This window comes from Schistocerca cancellata, chromosome 11 (assembly GCF_023864275.1).
Source record: "Schistocerca cancellata isolate TAMUIC-IGC-003103 chromosome 11, iqSchCanc2.1, whole genome shotgun sequence".
Classification (NCBI taxonomy): Eukaryota; Metazoa; Arthropoda; class Insecta; order Orthoptera; family Acrididae; genus Schistocerca; species Schistocerca cancellata.
The window spans coordinates 29,390,114-29,415,234 of NC_064636.1; the positions used below are offsets into that span (position 1 = coordinate 29,390,114).

A 25,121-nucleotide genomic window follows, 5' to 3' on the forward strand; every position below is an offset into this window, starting at 1 on the left:
ATCTATTTCCTCTATCGATCCTGTCCGGTACAGATCCCAGACTGATGAGCGATATTCGAGCACTGGTCAAACGAGAACTTCGTAAGCTGCCCCCTTTGCGGGTGGGCCACACTTCCTGAGGAATCTTCCAGTGAATCTCAGCCTGGCATCTGCTACACCAGTGATACGTTTTACGTGGTCTTTCCACTTTAAATTGCCACGCTTATTCCTACGTATTTTATGGACTGCTTCCAATGATTGTTCTGCGATCATGTAATCGTACTCAGCAGTCCCTATACCAAGTGTCAACTCTCCGCAAGGTCTTGCAGTATTTCAAATCAGTATTCTAGAGTTGCAACTTCCTTTTTGTAAGACAGTATCTTTTATATATATTGTGAAAATTTGTGGTGCTATAACACTCCCTTGGGGTGCACCTGAAGTCACTTTTACATTTTGTGTCTGAAGATTTCTCTCCATTGTGAATGACGGGCTGTATTCTATCTGCTAAAAACTCTTAAATCCAGTCCCACAGTTGGTCTGATATTCTGTATGCTTGTATTCTGTTCATTAGACGGCAGAATGGCACTGTTCGTATTAAATGTATTTTAACATTTGTAGTACAGCAGAGTCCTGCTAATCCGAACCCCTGGTAATCCAAATGTTCAGTTAATCCGAACATGAAAAATGTTAGACTAAGTATGGAAACCTGTGCAGTAAACTGCTGTACATACACACTTTTTTAATTTACACAGTGTAGTAAACATGGTATTAGAAAAATTGGCAAGAAAATACACTCCTGGAAATTGAAATAAGAACACCGTGAATTCATTGTCCCAGGAAGGGGAAACTTTATTGACACATTCCTGGGGTCAGATACATCACACGATCACACTGACAGAACCACAGGCACATAGACACAGGCAACAGAGCATGCACAATGTCGGCACTAGTACAGTGTATATCCACCTTTCGCAGCAATGCAGGCTGCTATTCTCCCATGGAGACGATCGTAGAGATGCTGGATGTAGTCCTGTGGAACGGCTTGCCATGCCATTTCCACCTGGTGCCTCAGTTGGACCAGCGTTTGTGCTGGACGTGCTGACCGCGTGAGACGACGCTTCATCCAGTCCCAAACATGCTCAATGGGGGACAGATCCGGAGATCTTGTTGGCCAGGGTAGTTGACTTACACCTTCTAGAGCACGTTGGGTGGCACGAGATACATGCGGACGTGCATTGTCCTGTTGGAACAGCAAGTTCCCTTGCCGGTCTAGGAATGGTAGAACGATGGGTTCGATGACGGTTTGGATGTACCGTGCACTATTCAGTGCCCCCTCGACGATCACCAGTGGTGTACGGCCAGTGTAGGAGATCGCTCCCCACACCATGATGCCGGGTGTTGGCCCTGTGTGCCTCAGTCGTATGCAGTCCTGATTGTGGCGCTCACCTGCACGGCGCCAAACACGCATACGACCATCATTGGCACCAAGGCAGAAGCGACTCTCATCGCTGAAGACGACACGTCTCCATTCGTCCCTCCATTCACGCCTGTCGCGACACCACTGGAGGCGGGCTGCACGATGTTGGGGCGTGAGCGGAAGACGGCCTAACGGTGTGCGGGACCGTAGCCCAGCTTCGTGGAGACGGTTGCGAATGGTCCTCGCCGATACCCCAGGAGCAACAGTGTCCCTAATTTGCTGGGAAGTGGCGGTGCGGTCCCCTACGGCACTGCGTAGGATCCTACGGTCTCGGCGTGCATCCGTGCGTCTCTGCGGTCCGGTCCCAGGTCGACAGGCACATGCACCTTCCGCCGACCACTAGCGACAACATCGATGTACTGTGGAGACCTCACGCCCCACGTGTTGAGCAATTCGGCGGTACGTCCACCCGGCCTCCCGCATGCCCACTATACGCCCTCGCTCAAAATCCGTCAACTGCACATACAGTTCACGTCCACGCTGTCGCGGCATGCTACCAGTGTTAAAGACTGCGATGGAGCTCCGTATGCCACGGCAAACTGGCTGACACTGACGGCGGCGGTGCACAAATGCTGCGCAGCTAGCGCCATTCGCCGGCCAACACCGCGGTTCCTGGTGTGTCCGCTGTGCCGTGCGTGTGATCATTGCTTGTACAGCCGTCTCGCAGTGTCCGGAGCAAGTATGGTGGGTCTGACACACCGGTGTCAATGTGTTCTTTTTTCCATTTCCAGGAGTGTATTAGGTTTAAACAACGCATAACAATGAAAGAAAAGTTGTCAAACTTACTAAAATAGAGCGAACATTTGATCCCCACCTTTTAGATGACAAAAACTCAGTCACTGTTTTTTGGCGTAATGAAGACAGTCTGTTACATGACGCACAGTTGCGCCATTGTCTTATAAACATCAAATCGGCAGGTGTCGCAGTGGGCTGTTGCTCCAAGTAACGTGAGGCCGAGGGCTTCTGCTGTGTCCCTGTGTGGCACCAGCTCTCCTCTGTCGCACCGATGTCACTTCTGTCACAGCAGTCCACTTCTTCTTGGTCTCGAGTCACAGCAGCAACTAAATCAGCATCAGTAACGTCCTCCACATATGCCTCATCCGCTGCCATCCACTCATTTACGTCTCCTTCACTAACTTCTTCACATCCAGGGATTGTCTGTGTCATTTGCAGTAGATTTTCCTCTTCATTTTGAATTAGGTTGTCCTGAAATTCAAGAGATGTCCACAGTTTTCTCCACGATTTTCTGAGTATTTTCTGAAATATTCTGCCACACCTCAGCGGCCCAATAGACAGCGTCCTTCACGTTGGTCTTTTTTATTTTGCCCCTAAAGGAATGCTATCATCTTGGATCAGCATTCTTAAAAATTGTTTTCTGTAAATAAGTTTCAATGTTTGGTCCATCGGCTGTAGAAGTGATGTAACATTTGGCGGCGAAAACTTCGCCACAATTTCTCCGTCACATAATTCCTCAGTGCTGGAGTGAGATGGTGCATTATCAATCAAAAGGAGTACGTGGGGAGACAAATGATTTTCCTTAGAAAACCGTCGAACAGAGGGAACAAACTGGCTGTGAAACCATTCTTTGGACAGCTTACCATCCCTCTGTGCTTTTTTCTGGTTGCGATAAAATACGGGCAAGTGGTTAACACAGTGGACTCGCATTCGGGAGGACGACGGTTCGATCCCATCTCCAGCCATCCTGATTAGGTTTTCCGTGATTTCCCTAAATCGTTTCAGGCAAAATGCCGGGATGGTTCCTTTGAAAGGGCACGGGCGATTTCCTTCCCCGTCCTTCCCTAACCCGAGCTTGCGCTCCGTCTCTAATGACCTCGTTGTCGATGGGACGTTAAAAAAAATACAGGCAGACACTTCGTGTTGCAGTTTTTAAAAGCTCTGGGTCTAGCAGATTTGCTGATCAGCATTGAAGGCAACTTGAGATTACCAGCAGCGTTGCTGCACGCTAATAAAGTCACACGGTCTTTGCACATTTTAAAACCGGGAGCACGGTCTTCTGCTTTTGATGCCAGGCTTTTTGTTGGCAACACCCTAAAATTAAGGCCAGTCTCATCAGTGTTATAAATTTGTTGAGGAGAATACTTTTCCTCTCCTATCATTTTTTCAAACTCACCTAAGTATTCCTTCACTGCATCACGCCCAGAAGAAAGCTTCTCACCAGTAAATGTTAGCTGACGGATCACATGTCCTTTTTTGAATCTGTCCAAACAACCCGTACTCGCACTAAAAGACTCATCGCCATTCATAAACTTGTTCAGGTAAACAGCCTTCTCCTGAACCAGAGCTCCACCCAAAGGAGTTCCCCTTTCTCTTTCCTGCATAAACCAAAGGAAAAGAGCTTCATCCACTTTATCGCACTGGGACTGTTCCAAAGTCTGCCGAATTTCGAGTGTTTTTCTCGAAGACGTTGCACAGACTGTTCGAGCTTCACTCGGTTCTTCTTCTTCCAATCACAAATGGTTGCTTTACCAACACCCAGTTCCATTACCAGTTTAGATACATTCTCACCATTTTCTATCCACTTCAAGCATTCAGTTTTTCTTACAGAGTTAACATTGTATGTTTCCGTTTACTCGTGACGAAAATACGTACACCACTACACCTGAATGAATACAATACAACTGTTATGCGTTCCAGCAATTGGTAACTAACATAACTGAGTGCTTTGCGAGACAACTGGGAGTGCACTGACCTCAGACACTACAAAAGTCTAATCAGTGTACAACAACGAGGGCAGGGAGTGAGGGTGAGCCATTGTTCCCACACTTGTTACCGTGGTGTACCTACTTATCTGCTCGGTATACTTATTTCTAGAAACTCGTCACCGTAATTCCGGCTAATCCGAACACTCGGTAATCTGAACAAGGTCCGGTCCCAATTTGTTCAGATTAATGGGACTCTACTGTATTATACAGTTAAAATTTTGTAATTGCTTAGTATTAAATCGCTTAGGGCAATGAAAACAGCTGAGCAGTGTAAGAGCAGGAGCAGTGGCATTTTCAAAATACCTGCTTCACAGCTTATACACAAAGTGTTCAGAAAGTTGCCGTCCAGTTACAACATATGTTGGAAATGATGTCCAGAGTTGGCTATACAAGTGAGAACACTTTGTGCAGATCTGACTGTGATGTGCTTCTCATGCACGCAGTTATTTCAGTTTTTAAGTCACACAGCATGCGTAGGTGATTCTGATACACTATAGATCCTGCTGCTCCCCAAAAGAAAAAATCTGGTGGGGTAAGGTCTGGCAAAGTCTTTTGAGAGGAAATGTTCCCCAGAAAATTGTTCCGGAAGGTGCACAGTTTTGTTAGCTGTGTGTGCCATATTTTTGAAACTGTGAGTAGTTGATTTCATCTTCCTTTAGTTGGCAAATGAAATGGTGGATCATTAAATAACAACATTCACTGTTCACCACTTTCTGAAAAAAAAAAAAAGAAAAAAGAAAAAATCCAATAACGTGCTGTGTGGATATTCCTACCCACACTCCGATTTTCTGATCTCGCAGCGGCATTTTGAGCACAGGACAGTGATTCTCCATCAACTGTAATCGTGTGTTTTATATGTTAACATGACCAGAGACATGAAACCGAGCCTCGTCTGTGTAGAAGGTGATGTTGAGAATATAAATCGTATTCCTCTCAACATAAGATGCAAACCATTTTCAGCAATGGAATTGCTTTTCGTCCTCCATACGTTTCAATTTGCGCACTGCTGTCACTTTATATGGGAACAACTTCAATGTTTGCCTAATTACTTTATGCACAGTTGCAGTCCTGAAGTCCTTTTCAAATTCTTGTTGGGTCTTCAGCCGGGTCAAACTGTCATCTACACCTAATATTTCCACAGTACAGGGCTATTACAAATGATTGAAGCGATTTCATAAATTCACTGTAGCTACATTCATTGACATATGGTCACGACACACTACAGATACGTAGAAAAACTCATAAAGTTTTGTTCGGCTGAAGCCGCACTTCAGGTTTCTGCCGTCAGAGCGCTCGAGAGCGCAGTGAGACAAAATGGCGACAGGAGCCGAGAAAGCGTATGTCGTGCTAGAAATGCACTCACATCAGTCAGTCATAACAGTGCAACGACACTTCAGGACGAAGTTCAACAAAGATCCACGAACTGCTAACTCCATTCGGCAATGGTATGCGCAGTTTAAAGCTTCTGGATGCCTCTGTAAGGGGAAATCAACGGGTCGGCCTGCAGTGAGCGAAGAAACGGTTGAACGCGTAGCCTGCGGAAAATTGGCTCATGCCAGAACTGGAGACCGACAGCGCCGACTTCATCTTTCAACAGGATGGCGCACCACCGCACTTCCATCACGATGTTCAGCATTTCTTAAACAGGAGATTGGAAAACCGATGGATCGGTCGTGGTGGAGATCACGATCAGCAATTCGTGTCACGGCCTCCACGCTCTCCCGACTTAACTCCATGCGATTTCTTTCTGTGGGGTTATGTGAAAGATTCAGTGTTTAAACCTCCTCTACCAAGAAACGTGCCAGGACTGCGAGCTCGCATCAACGATGCTTTCGAACTCATTGACGGGGACATGCTGTGCCGAGTGTTGGAGGAACTCGATTATCGGCTCGATGTTTGCCGAATCACTAAAGGGGCACATATCGAACATTTGTGAACGCCTAAAAAAACTTTTTGAGTTTTTGTATGTATGTGCAAAGCATTGTGAAAATATCTCAAATAATAAAGTTATTGTGGAGCTGTGAAATCGCTTCAATCATTTGTAATAACCCTGTACAATAGGCTGCATCATCAGGTGAGAGTAGCTAAGCTGCTCTCGCCGATAACTGATTCGAACCACGAATGGCGGTAAAATACAAAAGCACACGCTCTGAGATAATGCGCAAGTACTCAAACGTTGCTGCTGCCCCCTGGGGCAAGAAGAGCTGCCGTGCCTCCAGCTGGCGAAAAATGACGTACCGTTAAAATTAATACTCGTAGCCGGCCGATTCACGTGCCATTGTTTCTTCGTGTCGGATAAAACAGGATTCCAAGTTATACTTAGCTGGTATCCATTACCACAGTTAATGATGTTATCTGTTGTTCTGATTTCAGCAGGTTCTTTTAAAACACAGTCTCTGTAAGGCGAGGCATTTGCAGCCACTTGAGTCTCTTTGTGTAGTACCTTGTTCCTCTGTAAGACAGGGCCAAGCCGCCGCACATTTTTCAGGTTGTGGTAATCACATATGGTGGTGATCGACACATCTGTCATTGATGGTGCTGGCAGACAGAGTACATGTGCCCCCACCCCCAATACACACACGAGAGACTGTCTGTAAGAACCCAATGAATGAATGGAGGATGGAACTTTTTGATTGTGGAAGAAATATGGTTAGTGTGGAAGAAAACAACCTGTATTACGTATAAAAGATATCATTCTTCTTCCTAGAGGAGCCACATTTGTAGAATAGTGTTAAAATGAAAACTATGTTACATTTTCTGTGTGTTGCAGGATGAAGATTCACTTACAAATCCACCAGTTGCTGTTGACGAAGTAGAGGTTTCCTAAGAACGCTGGATTGCGTGCAGTACATTTTCCACGCCACAGAAGATACAGTGTTGGACTGTTGCAGAATGATTTATTTATTTTGAATGTCATGAATTCTGTGTAGGTGCTCAAGAAATTGGTAACGACTATTGAAAGAATTTGTGTGCAGCAGCTGAGCTGTGATCTGACACTCTTGTATGCCGATTTGCCATCTTGTAGTGTCGTCAAGAAGCTTGCATATTGGATGTAATGGAAGAGTCTATTTGTGGCGGGTACACATTCGCATACCTGTGCATGCGCTGCTGTCTTCACTGTATCCTTATTTCTCAAATGTGTCAGGTGCAACCAAAAGTGAGTTATCCTGTAATCATTCTATACCTCTCCCATCCCCTTCCTCATATACCTGTGATCTCATTGCTTACTTCTACAACTGGAAGTTAGCCCATAGTTCTTGTTCACATGGTCCTTTTTTTTTTTACCAGAAGATAATGGCGTAATGTAGCTTGTTGTAACTAGGATTAGAAGACATATATACTAATATAGTAAGCTGATAGTATGTTTTCACATAGCTGTTGTCACAAGTTACGGAAAAATTAGTCGAGTTTTGGCAGGACGGAGAACAATCTTTTATTTTCTAGTACTGCTGTTATTACTAATACTGTGGAACCGGGGAAATGAACTGTGATTACTGTTTTCACCTCCCCGAGAACCCACCGAGAGAGAGTTACTCTTTTTCTGTGTTTGTATATTTTGTGAAAGAAGGTTTGGGCATTGTAATTGTAAGTGTGAAATACTCTTTTCTCATTAATTGTTGCAAATGGTGCGTGTTTTCCTGTAAGTGTAGGAACAGTTTTTTTGTTAAATTTACTCAGAATGATTTAATCTGTGATTGACATTTGGAAGTCTGTGCGTTGTCTGCTCTCATCCTGCCTTGTTGACGGAAAGTGAAAAGTACTCAATTTGTGTTACTGATCAGAAGAAGAATGCAGAACTGATTGTTTCTTTTCATTATTATTGTGTAGTATTTATATAGTGAGATGCTTGCTTTCAGATGTTTCTGTGTGAGTGTACTTTTCCATTTCTCTATCTTCATGGTAAAATGAACATTTTTCTCCAGTATTTGATTAGCTTTGATGTTGTATTACCCTATCAATATTTAGAGAATGAATATAATTATACCCTTGTCATAAATAAACAGATCCTTGTCTCCTCTAAATCAGACACGCCTTCCCCCATTTTGCCATTACACCTTACGCTACATTGATGTTTGTAAGAGAAAATATAGTATTAAGGTACTGTTGTTTCTGAAAGTATGTGACATAATTCGAGCAAGTTCTTGAGTTGTAGGCAGCTTCTGACGTAGCTAGCATTAGAACTGCATTGTACTTTTTTCAAAGTCATACATTATATATTGGTTTTGTTTCACCCAATTGATCACAATACTGTTCTTTGTGGCAGTGGTAATGTAAATTATAAACTAGCACAATTTCATTACTATTGCAATTTTCTGCGTTGTTTTATCTTGTAGTTACCAGATGCACGGCTGTAAATATTTTAACTAAATTTATGACACTGTGGAGAAATTCTGTTATCTGTGGCCTTTACTAAGGGGGCCCAAGTACTTCAGTCTTTTGTCTGAGATTAATTTTCCATAACTGTAGATATTTGCTGCCATGTAGGTTCCTGGGAGTGGCTTTGTATATTTGTACTCTTCCTGCATCTGTTCTCACCACCAGTTTTGAGTGTAAGGTGATAAATATTAAAGGGGAACGGCGTGGTGAGAGACATTCTTGATCTCATTTTGGAGAGATTTATGCCATAATTGAATGCAAATCAGAATTTTCACAATTATGTTTTTCATTCTGTTTTCTTCTTTTATTTAGAAGCAATAAAGACCACTCAATAGTTGTATGTATTCTCCTTCCAATAGTAGTCAATGTTCTATGTGAATTGTAATGTATTTTTCTAATGTACGTATTTATGTTAATATACACATTTCATTACTGCTTAATGCACATTCTCAGTAAAGCATCTGATGCAAGTGGCTGAATCGATAGAAATTGAATGCTGTAGATCAATATTGACTGCTTTCTGGTTGTTGCCAACTTTACTCGTCAAATAACACTGTGATTAGTATGTCTGTGTCTAAAAACTATTGTAAGTGATACACTGAATTAGCAGTCACTAGCACATAATTCGAAATCCTCTTATTTATTGACATATTGAGTGCATTAAAGTTGGTTTTAACCAGAAGACGGTCAGTACCACTCGACGTACTTACATTTATGTCGATTCGGCTGCTGTCGTCAAGTGTCGCATCAGGAGTTGACTTAGAGTGTGCATGTAGTACCTATTATTGTCAGCACTGTTTGTTGTAATTACATCTTGAATGTTGCCAGTAACTAATAGCTGTAGATACCTCCCTGTACACACTGATTTATTACAAAAAAATGTTGTGTTCTTTATTTTTATTATCTAAAGTTTCCAGTATGTATTTACCTGTAGTAATTATACAAGGTGTTAATAAAGTTTTCTTGGCTTGCAGAACCATCATTTACCTCTTAAATTAAGAATGGGTTAATTGGTTGATTGTAGGCGATCCCAGATGACAGTGTTACCCCTACAAGAAACTTCAGAAGTGTGTAAATTTACTGACCTAGAACTGCACCTTGGAAGGCCTATAACCACTCTTCTTGGATTGTCTTCATGTAATTAGTGGACTCGATGAACATTTGTTAAAGTACACAACACTGCAGCAAATTATTTTTGAATTCATCATTTTTATTGACACACAGTGTTCCCTTTTTGATGATACCTTAGAACATCATGGTCTGACACATACCAGTAACTTACACGTATTAAAAAAAATTCACAAAGCTCACTTGTGGCAGACTAACATATTACTTTACACGACTACAACATAGTATTTGAATGATGAAACATGTAGAAGTTCACAGCTAGGCCCTTACTGGCTCCCGCATGAAGTGTACATTTCATACACTCTACTTACTTTATACTTACTTACTTGAACCTCCTACTTACACATTCTACTTAATTTATACCTCTTACTTATGGTAGCAAAGCACAAACTGACTGCAGATCATGTTTCTGGAAAAACAAAAATCAAGGCTGTGAAACCATGGTACTGTGCTACTGAAGTTTGGAAGTATTTACATTTTAATACTGGATAATTGTAGAATACAGGTCTGCATCTGACATTTAAGCATGCTCAAATTGCTGAGAGCACGTAATTCCACCTAACTCGTCAGATGTGAATACAGCCACTTCGCACTGAGGGGGAAACTGCACTCAACTTTCATGACGCTTGTTCGAGCGTTGCACACTCAAATTGATTAGCAGTCCGAGTGCAGCTAACTGCATGCTGAAGGACCATAGAGCACGAACACGAGATGGAAGAGAGTGCAAAAGTGAAATGTCATTCAAAATAATATATGCTGAGGGCAATAAACGGTAGCTGTAACAATGTTAGGGAGAGATTTTCACCAGCGACTGACAAGGGTGTCAGCTACCTGCTACCTGTGGCACGTGCACTGCTCTCCCGTCTCACATCTCCGACACCATACATCTGAAGGCACCTGCCTGCGGATTACGACAAAGTGTAATTTCTGAAGCATTGGCAGTTTCAGTGAAAGCTGCAATAATTAAAAAGGTGCATAGAAATGTGTGCCAGTGACCTTTGTCCATATACATTAACATTAGGTGTAAGATCTTGAGTTGTATATCAGGAGCTTGTAAATCTCAGATCTGAATTGAGAGATGTAGACATTTCCAACATTTTGCCTCCTCCTGTGATAGTAGTACAAAATACTGAAAGACGACCCGATGAAATATGAGTGCGTATGATGTCCAGCATTATTCAGGCCGTAGGCACGAATGCATGTGGATGTACAGTGGGTGTATAGTCCGACAGATATCAGAAAATGTGTTACCAATCTAGTACTGTGGGCTTTGCTTATTGAGATTAGGCACTGTGAAATATGGCAAAATTACTTTTCTGAGAAGCAAAAAAAGTATGTAGAATTGATTAAGAACTACACCGAGGAAACGTTATTCAAATTGTTAGGAGTAAATCCCCACCATTTTAATAAGATTTCATTTGCCACTGTTGAAGGTGTTAATGTATGCAAGGCACTGCAATCCTTTCAGCATTATGCATGCATTACACATGTTTTGAATGTACTCTTGAAACATATGTTACATGATGATTACTTAATAATTGGGCTTGGAGTAGTGTATTTCATGACTTATGCTGCTACAGATAGTGATTGTTTCATGAAGAAAACAGGTGACCTCAATTCAGTATAGACAAGCTAGATCAAAGAAACGTAGAGTAAGTGTAACGGCTTGTTTAGAATGCTACAGCATATACTAAGGCACTATGACAAAGCCATGGAACTGCTTCTGGAGAGAGGTGTGTCTGAAAAACTTACTGACTGGGACAACAACGCTACAAAAGAACTCGTGACATTTTTAGAGCCATTCGGAGGTGCAACAGAAACGGAAGGTGAAAAGTTTCCAACAGTTCAGTTTGTTTTGTTATGGGTGCTCAAATTGAAAAGTCATTGTATTATAAGACCGAAAGATACAAAGGTGCATACATTTAAATTACTGTAGACATGCTGCGTGTCCAGCAAATGGAAACTGCGCAAAACGCCGCTTCCAGTGTCACTGGTATTTTTGACAGTAAGCTGCAATTGTCATATTCTCTATTAACTATAAGTATTGGATCATTGCTGTCTCTGTCTCACAGATGAGAAAGTAGGAACTCTAGAATTGCACAGAATAGTAACAATTCTGCGGTCGCCCTTTCAATTATTGGAAATGATATTTGTTTGTGACAGAGATGAGACATTAAATAGTGTGCGTCAAATGTGTGATGAAATATCAGGTGCTGATAAGCTAGACAAAAAAAAAATAAATAAATAAATTCAGTGCAGTTTGGAATGTTATCTCTGACTGACTAAGCAAATTTGATCCAAAACAATGCCATTCATTGTAATTACGCCAGCAGGAAATAACTGGGAGACAATTTTGTTCCACCGAGCGAGGTGGCACAGTGGTTAGATACTGGACTCACATTCAGGAGGACGACGGTTCAATCCCGCGTCCGGGCATCCTGATTTAGGTTTTCTGTGATTTCCCTAAACCGCTCCAGGCAAATTCCGCGATGGTTCCTTTGAAAGAGCACGGCCGAATTCCTTCCCCATCCTTCCCTAATCTGATGAGACCGATGACCTCTCTGTCTGGTCGCCTTCCCCAAACCACCCAACCCAATTTTGTTCCTGTTAGATTTCTAATTTGTTAGGTGGTCAAATCATATGTGTACATTTGAATCAATAAAGCAGATGCTGTTATAAATAGCAACAACGTGATTTTTCATTACGAGACTGGCGAAAGTTGATAGGTACATAGTTTTCACGTGAAACTCCAGATTGTTTCCAAAATTTCATTACTGCATAAAGCAATCTGTTTCCTCTTATGGCTCACAATGATGTCACAAATTGCCACCCAGGAGTATAGGTCTACAGTGTAAACAAACTGTCCTGAGTGTGGTTCCATCAGCCAGCAGCGCGGTGAGTGCGCCATCCTGACAGGCGTCTGCCCTCCCTGCTCCACGGTGCCTTGTTCGACCGTAGTACACTTCGAGCGTTCGTACTCGGGGAAGCCACGACCGAGCGTGGCGCACTCGAGCAATTATGAGCGAGCAAAACCCCCAATTTGCAGACCGCTATTGTAGAACGTGAAAATTTTCAGTGTGAATAACCTTCCACATTTGAAGTTTTTGTTGGAAATGTAAAATGTTTTTAGAGGAGAATCGAGGCTTTCAAATGCACTATGTTAGTATAAAAACAAACATTTTACAAGCTCTTTGAAAAAATCATTTTCCTGTGGGTTTTATATGTAGTCAGTCACTAATATTTCATTGAAGAAAATGTTCCCATAATAACCAATTGTATTATTATCATCAGTAATCTAAAAACTGCCCTGTCAATTATAAATTTTGATGAAACACAGTGTGAATAACAAATTAACTATTTTTGTGTTATTATTGAATAACCTTCAGCATCAAAGTATTAGACAGTAAGATAGATATTTCAAGATCAGGAAGTAATAATCAAAAACTGACCAGGTCCAAGCAGGACTCGCAGCAGTTAGTACCAGCAGCGAGAAAAGAGCTAAAGGAGAAAAAGGTTCCACCAAAAGCTATCCTTATAATTGATAATGCTCCCAGTCATCTTCAGAGGTTTCTCTTAAGTCCGATGGTATACATGTACAAGCACTCTTTCTCCCACCCAATATGACAGTCCTAATTCAGCCCACTGACCAGGGAATTTTGGAATCAATTAAACGTCATATCAACATTCACTTCTCGTCTCCCTACTGAACGAAAGTGAAAACGACTCTATCCAAACTATGCTGAAGGTGTGGAAAGCAATTAACATATGTGATGTTGTTTCCCAAACAGCTGAGGTATAGGATAAAGTGGAGAGCGCTACCATAAAGAAGAGCTGGAGAAAATTGTGGACATCTATTGATGCCGAGTTGGATCCAGTAGTGAGTGACAGTGATGAGCCAGTCACTGTACACTGACATATTCTGCAACCTTCCAGGAGGAAAATAGATCAAGATATTACTATGTGGCTGAATGAGGAAAACTGTGATACGGACCAAACTTTAAGAGACGAATAAATAAGCAAAAGAGTGCAAGAAAGTAATGATGAAAGTGATGAAGAAAGAGGGGACAGGAGTTTCTTGAAGATTTCTCACAATGCTAGTGCTGAAGCTGCCGAGGTCTTCCTGGAGTACATTATGCAACAACCAGATGCATGTAGTACCGATGTAATGCTCGTAAACTCGTTGGGTGATAAAGCATGCCACTGTTGCGTGTCATCATTGTGACAGTTAAAAATTAGGGACATGTTTCATAGTGAGTGATACAACTGTATAATTATGTACAGTATACACTCAAGGGCTAAGTTTTCTTTGAAAATTAATGTGTTTGTGGATTTAATAAAGCACATCCTCTATGTTTTAAAATTGTATCCTTCAGTTTAATAAAGTGTAGTACACTTTATCCCCCCTGTTTTCAAAATAAATAAAAAACAAAGTAAATGAGTAATATAAATTTCAGACACTCAATAATCCGGCACTTCCGCTAATCCAGCACCCATATGTGCCAGGAATGGCCGGATTAGCGAGAGTCTAGTCTGTATGGTAAAAACAGTTTGTGTAATTGTTTAAATGCACTGATATCATAGTTAAAACTAGCTGTGAGAAAGAAAACAAATCTGCACATTATCACAGCACAACACCGCATTTTTTTCTAGCAGTCAGTTTAATTGAAAATCCGTATATTGTTGTTTAAAAGCCTGTATAGCACATGTTTGTATTATTTCAGTTGAGTCAAAATGTCGTCCTTCCCAAGCGATTTTCATCTTCAGGAACAGGGAGAAGTTGGCAATTAGGGAGGGCGGGGGACTATTGCCATCCTGTTTTTGTCCAGGAATTCCTTCACAACGGATGAGAAGTGCGTGAGTGTGTTGTCATGGTGTACCAACCAGTGTCCCCCCCCCCCCCCCCCTCACCACAGCCTTGGCCATTTGCACCAAATATTTTTCCTCGGTGGCCTCAAAACCTCACAGTGAATGTGCCCACTGGTACTCTGACCAGGTGGAACAAACTCTGTGGAGTATTTCCTGAATGCCAGAAAGAAAAAAGATCAGTGCTGACTTCATGTTGCTGTGGGCTTATTGAGCTTTTTTTGCCCTTGGAGAAGAGACTTTTTCCTTTGTTATGATTGCTGCTTCATTTCAGGGTTATAACTGTAGACCCAACATTCATCACCTGTGGCAATTCTAGATAAGAATTATGGACGCTTTGAAACTCTTTGTTGCAGCTCAGCACTGAGAAAGCGAGACACAAACGTCGCTGCAATTTGTCTCGTGCTCAGTTCATCAGCTAGAATTCATTGATATGTACTGTATGACACCCCAGGTCTGTTACAAACGTTGTGAATTGTCTGGCTTGTCTTCATGAATCACATGATGCACTTTAACAATCATCTCTGGTGTTGTGCATATTGACGGCCGACCAGAATGTTTGTCATCTTTCACAGATTCTCAGCACAGCACTTGAACCACTCACGTGTTCTTGCTTGACTCTGTGGTACATTATCCATTCCACAATTTGCAGAAGCACTGAAATATGTCCTGCCGTGCACCCCTACAAGTCATATCTGGGTGTGCTAAATATGACAGAACTTTGTGCTGCCGTACTGTAATTAATTTGACCAGTACAATTAAATTCTTGGATATTTTGGGCAGCACCTTGTACATAGATGGACTATAAAAGGCAAGGAATGTATTGTACAGTGCTGCCACCTCTGGCAGCAACAATGGCTCTAACAAGGCCGAGCATTGTATTGAAGTGAGCTGGGATGACATACGAGAACTACTTCCCGTGCTGCTTCAGTCCTATTCTAGATTTCACGAATTGTAGTGGCTGCCAAGTGACACCGTGTACGTTCCTTGGCAACATCAAACCAGATGTTAAAGGCCTTAACACATTGGAAGTTTAATGCCTTCTGCAAATTACCAACTATGTGAACCAGAAGTGATCATGCTGTGTACACTGTAGTACCCCATAGCAATGTTCATTCTCCACTAGCCTCCATGTACAGATACACACATCGAGATTTTCTGTGGAGCACTGAGACTCATCTGAAAAGATGATATGGTGCACCTCTCTCCACTACTGTGCTAAGGGAAGTCACTGAATATATCACCTACTTTCCTGCAATTGTTATCATTTGTTTGCCTCTACGCGTACATCACATCTACCGACTTCCTTCACACTGGGGTAATTTCTTCGTGGTGCCGTCTAGAGTGTAAATATATAGGATGTATCAAAAAGAATCACCCAATTAAAAAAAGATATATATGAACTATTATGTTACCGACATTGTGCGTGAACAACGTACTGTTGGGAAGAGCAAACTCTCGAGATTTACATGGTTACTGCTAGGTAGTAGCAGTATCTGCCCAATTCAGTTCTAGTAAAAATGGTGTCAGGGAACCGAAAAGCGATTTCTGTTCTACGTTTCGCGTAGTGCGGGTCAGTAATATCTGTTCAGTGTGACTTCTGTACTAGCTATGCTGTGGATCCTCCTAGAGCTCAGAGCATGAGACGGTGACATGAGCAATTCCGAGAAACAGGTTGTCTGTGTAAAGCTTCGACCATAGATACTAGTAGACTGGACTTCCTGTGCAGAAGCTGTACGGCTGGTGTGGCTCCAACATAAACCACGTGACTGTTGGCAAAACGTGGCGGGATTTCAAATCAGCGGTCTGCCATCCTATGTTTAAACTATAAGTTTTAAAAAAATGTTTTAGATGGAAGGTGAGACTTTGAAGTTTCAGAAAATAATTTCGGAGCCTACATTTATTTAATAGTATTACAAGGTGGAAAAAAATTCTCTTCATGTGTCGACTATAGGGGCTCTTACCTTATTATAATCTCACTTGTATATACAAAAAGGCGTGTATGTGCAGATGGCTTAAAGTTTTTTTCCGTTTCAGGGCCTGTATCCAAAGCTGCCTTCGGTGTTCATCCTTAGGGAACCTTTGAGTAGGAACGAGAAAAAGTTATACTTACTTCCGTAACCGAATTATCACAGATACTTTCCAAAATGTGATAGGAGTCTGACTTTACAGGCATCACTTTCAACACTTTAATTTAGGTGATACTCTATTTCAAGTGTAAAAACCATAGAAAAGTCACTTGAGCAGATTTCAGTAAACGCATCTGCACTATCATAGAAACACATGTGAAATGTAATGCCATTTCCCCCCGACAAAACGCTGAGTACAGCCATAAGCGCAACACGAAACAACCATGTTTTGCCAACATTCACGTGACTTTAGCCCAGAGATGTTTGAGCCACGAAAATGACGTCAGGACCAGTCTATTATATTTATGGTCGAAGGTGTAAAGGCAAAGGTAAAGTCCCCGAGTGTCTGACAGAGACGTCGAACGCATCCGCCATAGTTTCACAAGCCGCCCGCAGAAATCCGTTCGCCGTGCAGCTCTACAGCTCAACATGTCCCCGATGTCTGTCTGGCGTATTTCTGTAAGCTATTTGTGAAGGTGACAAACAACAACATGTGGAAGTCTGTAGTTTTGATCTTGGCAAGACGAAGGTACCCGACTATATGTGGTTATTTCTTGTGGGGGTTTATAAGAGACACTTTTTATGCACCTCCGCTGCCAACAGCAATGAATGAATTGAGACATCACATAACAGCAGCTGTGGAAGCTGTATGTTAAGACATGCTCGCTTCAGTGTGAGAACAATTTGGATACTGCATTGCAGTTCCTTCTCTAAATCCTCGCACAAACGAGAAAATGGCTGACATCGAAATAAGTGTCCAAGGAATAGAAAAGCAACTGGAATCACTCAACAGAGGAAAGTCCACTGGACCTGACGGGATACCAATTCGATTCTACACAGAGTACGCGAAAGAACTTGCCCCCCCTTCTAACAGCCGTGTACCGCAAGTCTCTAGAGGAACGGAAGGTTCCAAATGATTGGAAAAGAGCACAGGTAGTCCCAGTCTTCAAGAAGGGTCGTCGAGCAGATGCGCAAAACTATAGACCTATATGTCGGATGTCGATCTGTTATAGAATTTTAGAACATGTTTTTTGCTCGAGTATCATGTAGTTTTTGGAAACCCAGAATCTACTATGTAGGAATCAACGTGGATTCCAGAAACAGCGATCGTGTGAGACCCAACTCGCTTTATTTGTTCATGAGACCCAGAAAATATTAGATACAGGCTCCCAGGTAGATGCTATTTTTCTTGACTTCCGGAAGGCGTTCGATACAGTTCCGCACTGTCGCCTGATAAACAAAGTAAGAGCCTACGGAATATCAGACCAGCTGTGTGGCTGGATTGAAGAGTTTTTAGCAAACAGAACACAGCATGTTGTTATCAACGGAGAGACGTCTACAGATGTTAAAGTAACCTCTGGCGTGCCACAGGGGAGTGTTATGGGACCATTGCTTTTCACAATATATACACTCCTGGAAATGGAAAAAAGAACACATTGACACCGGTGTGTCAGACCCACCATACTTGCTCCGGACACTGCGAGAGGGCTGTACAAGCAATGATCACACGCACGGCACAGCGGACACACCAGGAACCGCGGTGTTGGCCGTCGAATGGCGCTAGCTGCGCAGCATTTGTGCACCGCCGCCGTCAGTGTCAGCCAGTTTGCCGTGGCATACGGAGCTCCATCGCAGTCTTTAACACTGGTAGCATGCCGCGACAGCGTGGACGTGAACCGTATGTGCAGTTGACGGACTTTGAGCGAGGGCGTATAGTGGGCATGCGGGAGGCCGGGTGGACGTACCGCCGAATTGCTCAACACGTGGGGCATGAGGTCTCCACAGTACATCGATGTTGTCGCCAGTGGTCGGCGGAAGGTGCACGTGCCCGTCGACCTGGGACCGGACCGCAGCGACGCACGGATGCACGCCAAGACCGTAGGATCCTACGCAGTGCCGTAGGGGACCGCACCGCCACTTCCCAGCAAATTAGGGACACTCTTGCTCCTGGGGTATCGGCGAGGACCGTTCGCAACCGTCTCCATGAAGCTGGGCTACGGTCCCGCACACCGTTAGGCCGTCTTCCGCTCACGCCCCAACATCGTGCAGCCCGCCTCCAGTGGTGTCGCGACAGGCGTGAATGGAGGGACGAATGGAGACGTGTCGTCTTCAGCGATGAGAGTCGCTTCTGCCTTGGTGCCAATGATGGTCGTATGCGTGTTTGGCGCCGTGCAGGTGAGCGCCACAATCAGGACTGCATACGACCGAGGCACACAGGGCCAACACCCGGCATCATGGTGTGGGGAGCGATCTCCTACACTGGCCGTACACCACTGGTGATCGTCGAGGGGACACTGAATAGTGCACGGTACATCCCGCGAACCATACGCGACTGGAACAGGAAAGGGAGGTAATGACAGTGGCACGTAAAGTGCCCTCCGCCACACACCGTTGGGTGGCTTGCGGAGTATAAATGTAGATGTAGATGTAGACATATGCTGTGCATCTCAAGTGGGCATACTGAACACCTTTGGAAAGGCATGTAAAAAACTTTTGAGTTTCCCATTCATCACAAATAACAAAATTTATTTTATATGTTAATTAGTTTCAAAAATATAGACATACCAAATTGGATGACTGTTTTTAATACAACCGGTGTAGATAACGCACTTCAAAACCTCCCAATAATGAGGCCACTGTCGAGGTGGGAGATAACAGCTACTCACTCGTGAGTGTTTACATGTGTTGGATAAAAAGTAGTAGCAACAATGCCGTAATATGAAGGATGTGAGTCACATGGTACACTCGCTTTCTGTTGCTGGTAGGAGATGGTGGGCTGAAGTAGTGAAGTCAGCGGCATAGGTTGTGTTTGCGTCAGCTGCGGTATGTACTATCTCAGAGTTGGAGAGGCTATTTCAGGCGCCCTAACAGTACGTCTGGGGAACATGAAGAAAGTGCGTGAATCAAGACTGAAGTGGCACGTGGTCGGAGCGTACAACAATCTTTCCTTCCGGATCTGCATCCCACCAAATTTCACGACAATGCACGACATCAAATGACAAGCCCTGTGCAGGAGCTCCTCGTATTTGGCAGTGGGAGATACTGGAACGTACACCTTATTCACCCGATCTGTTCGCCAAAATGAACGAACTACTTCGTGGCACGCGTTGGAGCAAAAGACAAGACACCATAATGAAGTCCTAGCGAGACATTATTAAAGCTGGATGTGCCGACGGTGTACGACGTCTTGAACGTGAGTGGGGGAAGGTGATCGAGATGCGAGACGGGGATGTAATAAAGTGAATTCCTCGCAATCAAGTCTGGCATGAATTATAACCGAATTATCCATATTTGATTTGCAGCTCCTTGTATTGGCCGTGTTTGCAGTTAAATTTTTTGGGATTTGAGGTCCGCCAGTTACGCAAAACACCGTTCTTCTCAGTACCCAAACATGTTTCGGCACCATTGTGCCATCATTAGTAGGTTTTCGTTTTTATTTACTATGGAAAGATCCGTGAAGTAAGTAATCTGAGTGAACTGACATAAGAAACAAAAAAATTTGAAAACTTCACAAGTAATCTCGTCCAGAGATGAAGTAAGTTGTAAACAAAACACAACAGAATTTGTACTAATTATATTTTATATAAGTTACTTTTATATCAATTATACTTGATCTATCTACCATCAATAAGTGAAACAACTGCGTAACTGGCAGGCCTCAAATCCCAAAAATTATAACCGAATTACCACTACTTTTAACCAACTCTATGTATTTTAGCATGCCTATTTCTTTTTACTCATAAAAATTTGTCAGTAGTCTAGTATGAAACCTGTTTACAATTTTGTTTTGCTATCTAGATAGATACTCTGCAAATTACATTTAAGTGCCTGGCATAGGATTAATCGAATCACTTTCACAATTCTCTATTATTCAGCAAAACTTGACGTTTACATAAGTTTTTACTACAAGTTAATACTTCTCGCGTGTTCTCGTGTAATTTGGCTGATAAACCTTGTATCCTTCAAAATCTTAAGGTCCTAGATCACCTGCAAGGCACTTACATCGCTCAATAATTGAATTTTCGATAAACAAATCATGACCTGTAATACAGCTTACTTGGCGATTGCATAAACTTGTAAGCTTCTACTTTTTATAGAACGAAGAGACTGGATAACTCACTATGGGACATACATCTCCAGGAGACAAACGTAAACTTTTATGTGAGCAAGCCGTAAAAAGTGATGTTCTGGCACTACATCATTACAAAACAGGTGACAAAACTTGAGGTTCACTTACGTTTTTACTACAAGTTAATTCTTCTAGAGTTTTGTCGTGTAATGTGGCTGCTAAACCTCGTCTCGTGCAAATTCAGAAGGTCCTAGGTCAGTTGCAAGACGCTTAAACCGCTCAATAATTGAAATTTCGATAAGCATATCGATATCCCGAAACATATCGTACAATCGAAACAAAACGATCTAACAAAAAATATTGATCTATCTAGTAATTTCGGCCTACAGAAAAAAACCGACCCATCGAAAAGTGTCGTTCCATCTAACAGTACCGTACCATAGAGGAATATCAATACATCGGAGGTTATCGATCCATCTAGTAATCTGGATGATTCAATAATATATATCTCTCGAAGAATGTCTGTCTCTAGGAGTGTCTGTCTCTCGAGGAGTGTCTGTCTCTCTTTCTTGACGTCGGCGTTTTTCCGGAGGACAGCGTGATAAAGGCAAGATAACACCTCAGAGATCAATACTTTACAATAGACCGCTATTCTTCAAGATAGCGATATTTTTCGGGATATCTATATCCTTCAACACATCAAATATTTCGAGATTTCGATGTACTTCGAGATATGGACTTTTTCCGAGAAATCAATATTCTTAGAAATAACGGTTTCTTTCGTAATATCGAGTTCTTTCGAGATAATTTTTTTTTGAGACGTCGATGTTCGTGTTGTTTCGATATTCCCGTGATACCGATATTTTCCGAGATACGGACGTTTTCCGAATAAAGGATTTGGTCGACATACCGAAATTTTTCGGTATTTGTATTTTCATTGTTATTGTCATTTTCGATATGTCTATATTACACAGTACGTCGATATCATTCGAATTACTGATATTTTGCACATGCAGGTATTTTTCGCTATATCGATATTCTGCGAGTTGTCGATATTCTGCAGGCCACACTATTTTTCATAACTATGAATTTTTCGAAGTATCGGAATTTTTCGATGTATCGAATCTATTGACATCAGCTGCTTCCATATATCGATGTTATTTGAGCGTTGGTATCTTTCGATTTACCGTTCATTTTCGAAATGTACATATTTTTCGACATGCCGATACCTTTCGAGTCGATAACATTTTCGGAATTATCGAAATTTTCAGATCAATCTATATTCCGATATGCCGTTTTTTCGCTATATCAGCAATTATTGATTATTGATTTTTTTTCATAAAGACGACATTTTTCGAGGTTTCAATATTTTTCGTAGTATCGGTATTTTTCAATGTATCGATATTTTTCGACATTTATGACATTTAACAGGACACGTGATATCGAGTTTTTCCGGTAGTTGTATTTCTTCAGGTATCGATATTTCATCTTACATCGGCTACAAACGAGACATCAACGTCAACAATTTCTCGATAAAGTTTGATGTATCGATTTATTGAGGTAACCATTTTACCAGCATGTCAGTGTCTTTGATGTATCGTTTTTTATATAGGCCTCTATTCCCTTTGAGACATCCATTTCCTTCAAGGTAACAGATTATTCGATAAATCGATATGTTTCGAGATTTCCACATTCCTCCAGAAGTTAAGTTTTTTCGAAATGTCGATTTCTTTCGAGATGTTAATTCTTTTCTACATGTGAAACTTTTTCTAGATGTAGAATTTCTTCTAGATGTCGATTTTTTTGAGATGTCAACTTTTTCAAGGGTTCTACAATATTGACATGTCGATTTTTCGAGTTGCCGATGTTTTTCGACCTGTCTATATTTAACGAGTGTCCTATTTCCCGAAATTTCGATTTTTCTTCAGATGTCGATATTTTAGGGTATTTTAATATTTTACTATACATCGAATATTCAAGATGTCGATATTTTTCGTGAAACCAGTATTTTTCATTTTCGCGATATTGATTTCTTCGAGATATCGATACGCATGTAATCTTTTCAGTGGGAGTCAATAAAGTATAATGTAAGCGCACATACCAGTGTGTTTCCATATTGTAGTAAAATTACTTTATTATAACATTTTTCGCCTAATAACTGGATTAAATACTTCATAATTAATACCTTCTTGATTCACTGGAAATTTTTGCTGCAAATATGCCACAGCTTATGAAACATAGCAATTAATGAAGCATAGTTCGTCCAATTTTGTCTGTATCTACACGAAATATAATTGTTCCTGTCGTCCATTATAGATGTCACTTTAATTCCTGTGAAACAAAGTGGAAAAAAATTCTAATATATGAACTATTCCATTTGTTGTAGTGTTTGTCATTCTTTGATTACACACTTACTTAGTCTCCCGCTTGCTATTCCTTCTCCGTTTTTGTATCCACTATATTATTCTCCATAATTGTTTACACGTAACTCCTGCTTTTCTGGAATCTCTTTCAGCCACACTTAAACTCAGTGCTGCCTATATATACTTCAGATACTTTCATCTGTTTTACTGGTCTATTTGTTTAAACCAAAATTATAAAAATTTTATGATCTGAAAACTTCGCATAAATATTTATCGTCTCATATTAAGAATTTTCTTAATTCTTTGAAATGTAATACTGTCTGCTGAGAAATTATTGATTTTGAACAGCTATAAAGTGGCTTCATGGCGGCGCACTTGCATGGTACAAGTAAATTAGCACTCAGACATTTCTGCATGAAGTAGATGTTCAAACAGCGAGATTTTCTTTAGAACAGTCCTCATGTTTTCACAATATTGTTGATATATTTATGAAAGATGAATGCCTGTGTTGTACCAGGTGAAATAAGAAGTCAAAGTGATGTGATCAGCACTCTCAAAGTTAGTCATTGCTACCAACTCCATGGCTAAAACATATAAAGCGAAATACAGTTTGGAGAAAGTGAAAATATACAATTATGTTATGGAGATAAGTCTATTAAAGGATGGTACGCTTAACAACTGCAAGGCACAAAAACCAGCCAATAATTGAAATTTCGATAACTGAAACATTACCTGTAATAGGCTTTACTTGCCGTTTCCATCAACTTAGAAGCTTCTATTTTGTACAGAGTTGTGCAACATGATACCTTAGTAAGTGACAATAATTTCCAGAAGATAGATGCAAACGTTTCCGAGAGAAAACGACCAATTTGACGATCTGGCATTACGTCATTACGAAGACAAAAGACGAAAATGTGAGGTTTTCTTAGGTTTGCTGCCAGATCTCGGTTAATGAAAATCTTAAGATCCTAGGTCAACTTCAATACACCAAAACCAGCCAACAATTGATTTTTCGATAACTAAAACATGACATGTACTACTTCTTAGTTCTCGATTGCATCAACTTAGTTATTCATTGCTTCAACTTAGAAACTTCTATGTTGTACAGAGTGGTGCGAATGCGTACCTCAGCATGCGATATAAATTACCAGGCGATAAATGTAAAAGTTTCCACGACAAAAGCGACCAATGTCACGATCTGGCATTATGTCATTACGAAGACGAATGCCGAAAACGCGAGGTATTCTTAGGTTTTTACTACATATTAACACTTTACTCATTTTCACGTGTAATGTGGCTGCCAGACCTCAGTTCATGCAAAATCTTAAAGTCCTAGATCAACGTCAAGGCACTAAAACCGGCCAATAATAGATTTTTCGATAGCTGAAACATGACATGTGCTACTTCTTACTTGTCGAAATGTACACTTAGAAGCATCAATGTTGTACAGAGTGGTGCGACTGCATACCTCAGCATGCGACATAAATTACCAGACGATAAATGTAAACGTTTCCGAGAGAAAAGCCACCAATGTGACGATCTGGCATTATGTCATTACGAAGACAAATGCCGAAAACGTCAGGGTTTTTAGGTTTTTACTATATATTATCACTTTTCGTATTTTCTCGTGTAATGCGGCTGCCAGATCACGGTTTATGCAAAATCTTAAAGCCGTAGGTCAACTTCAAGGCAAGAAAACACGCGAATAATTGTTTTCTCGATAACTAAAACATGAAATGTACTAATTCTTACTTGTCGAAATGTGCACTTAGAAGCATCAATGTTGCACAGAGTGGTGCGACTGCATACCTCAGCATGGGAAATAAGTTTCCAGACGATAAATGTAAATGTTTCTGAAAGAAAAGCGACCAATTTGACAATCTGGCATTACGTCATCAAGAAGACAAATAACGAAAACGTGAGGTTTCATTAGATTTTTATTACATATTAACACTTTTCGCATTTTCTCGTGTAATGTGTCTGCCAGATCTCGGTTCATCAAAAATCTTAAGG

At 41.5% G+C, this 25,121-nt stretch overlaps 1 protein-coding gene across 1 annotated transcript in view; it reads left to right on the top strand.

Annotated features, from left to right (window-relative positions):
• The window catches only part of LOC126108702 (treacle protein-like), a 191,583-nt gene extending 182,051 nt beyond the window's left edge, over window positions 1-9,532 (top strand). The window contains exon 8 of the mRNA XM_049914019.1: window positions 6,950-9,532. Within this exon, the coding sequence (XP_049769976.1) occupies window positions 6,950-7,006 (57 nt within the window). The 3' untranslated portion in view covers window positions 7,007-9,532. The remainder of the gene's footprint in view (window positions 1-6,949) is intronic.
• Window positions 9,533-25,121: the final 15,589 nt, after the last annotated feature.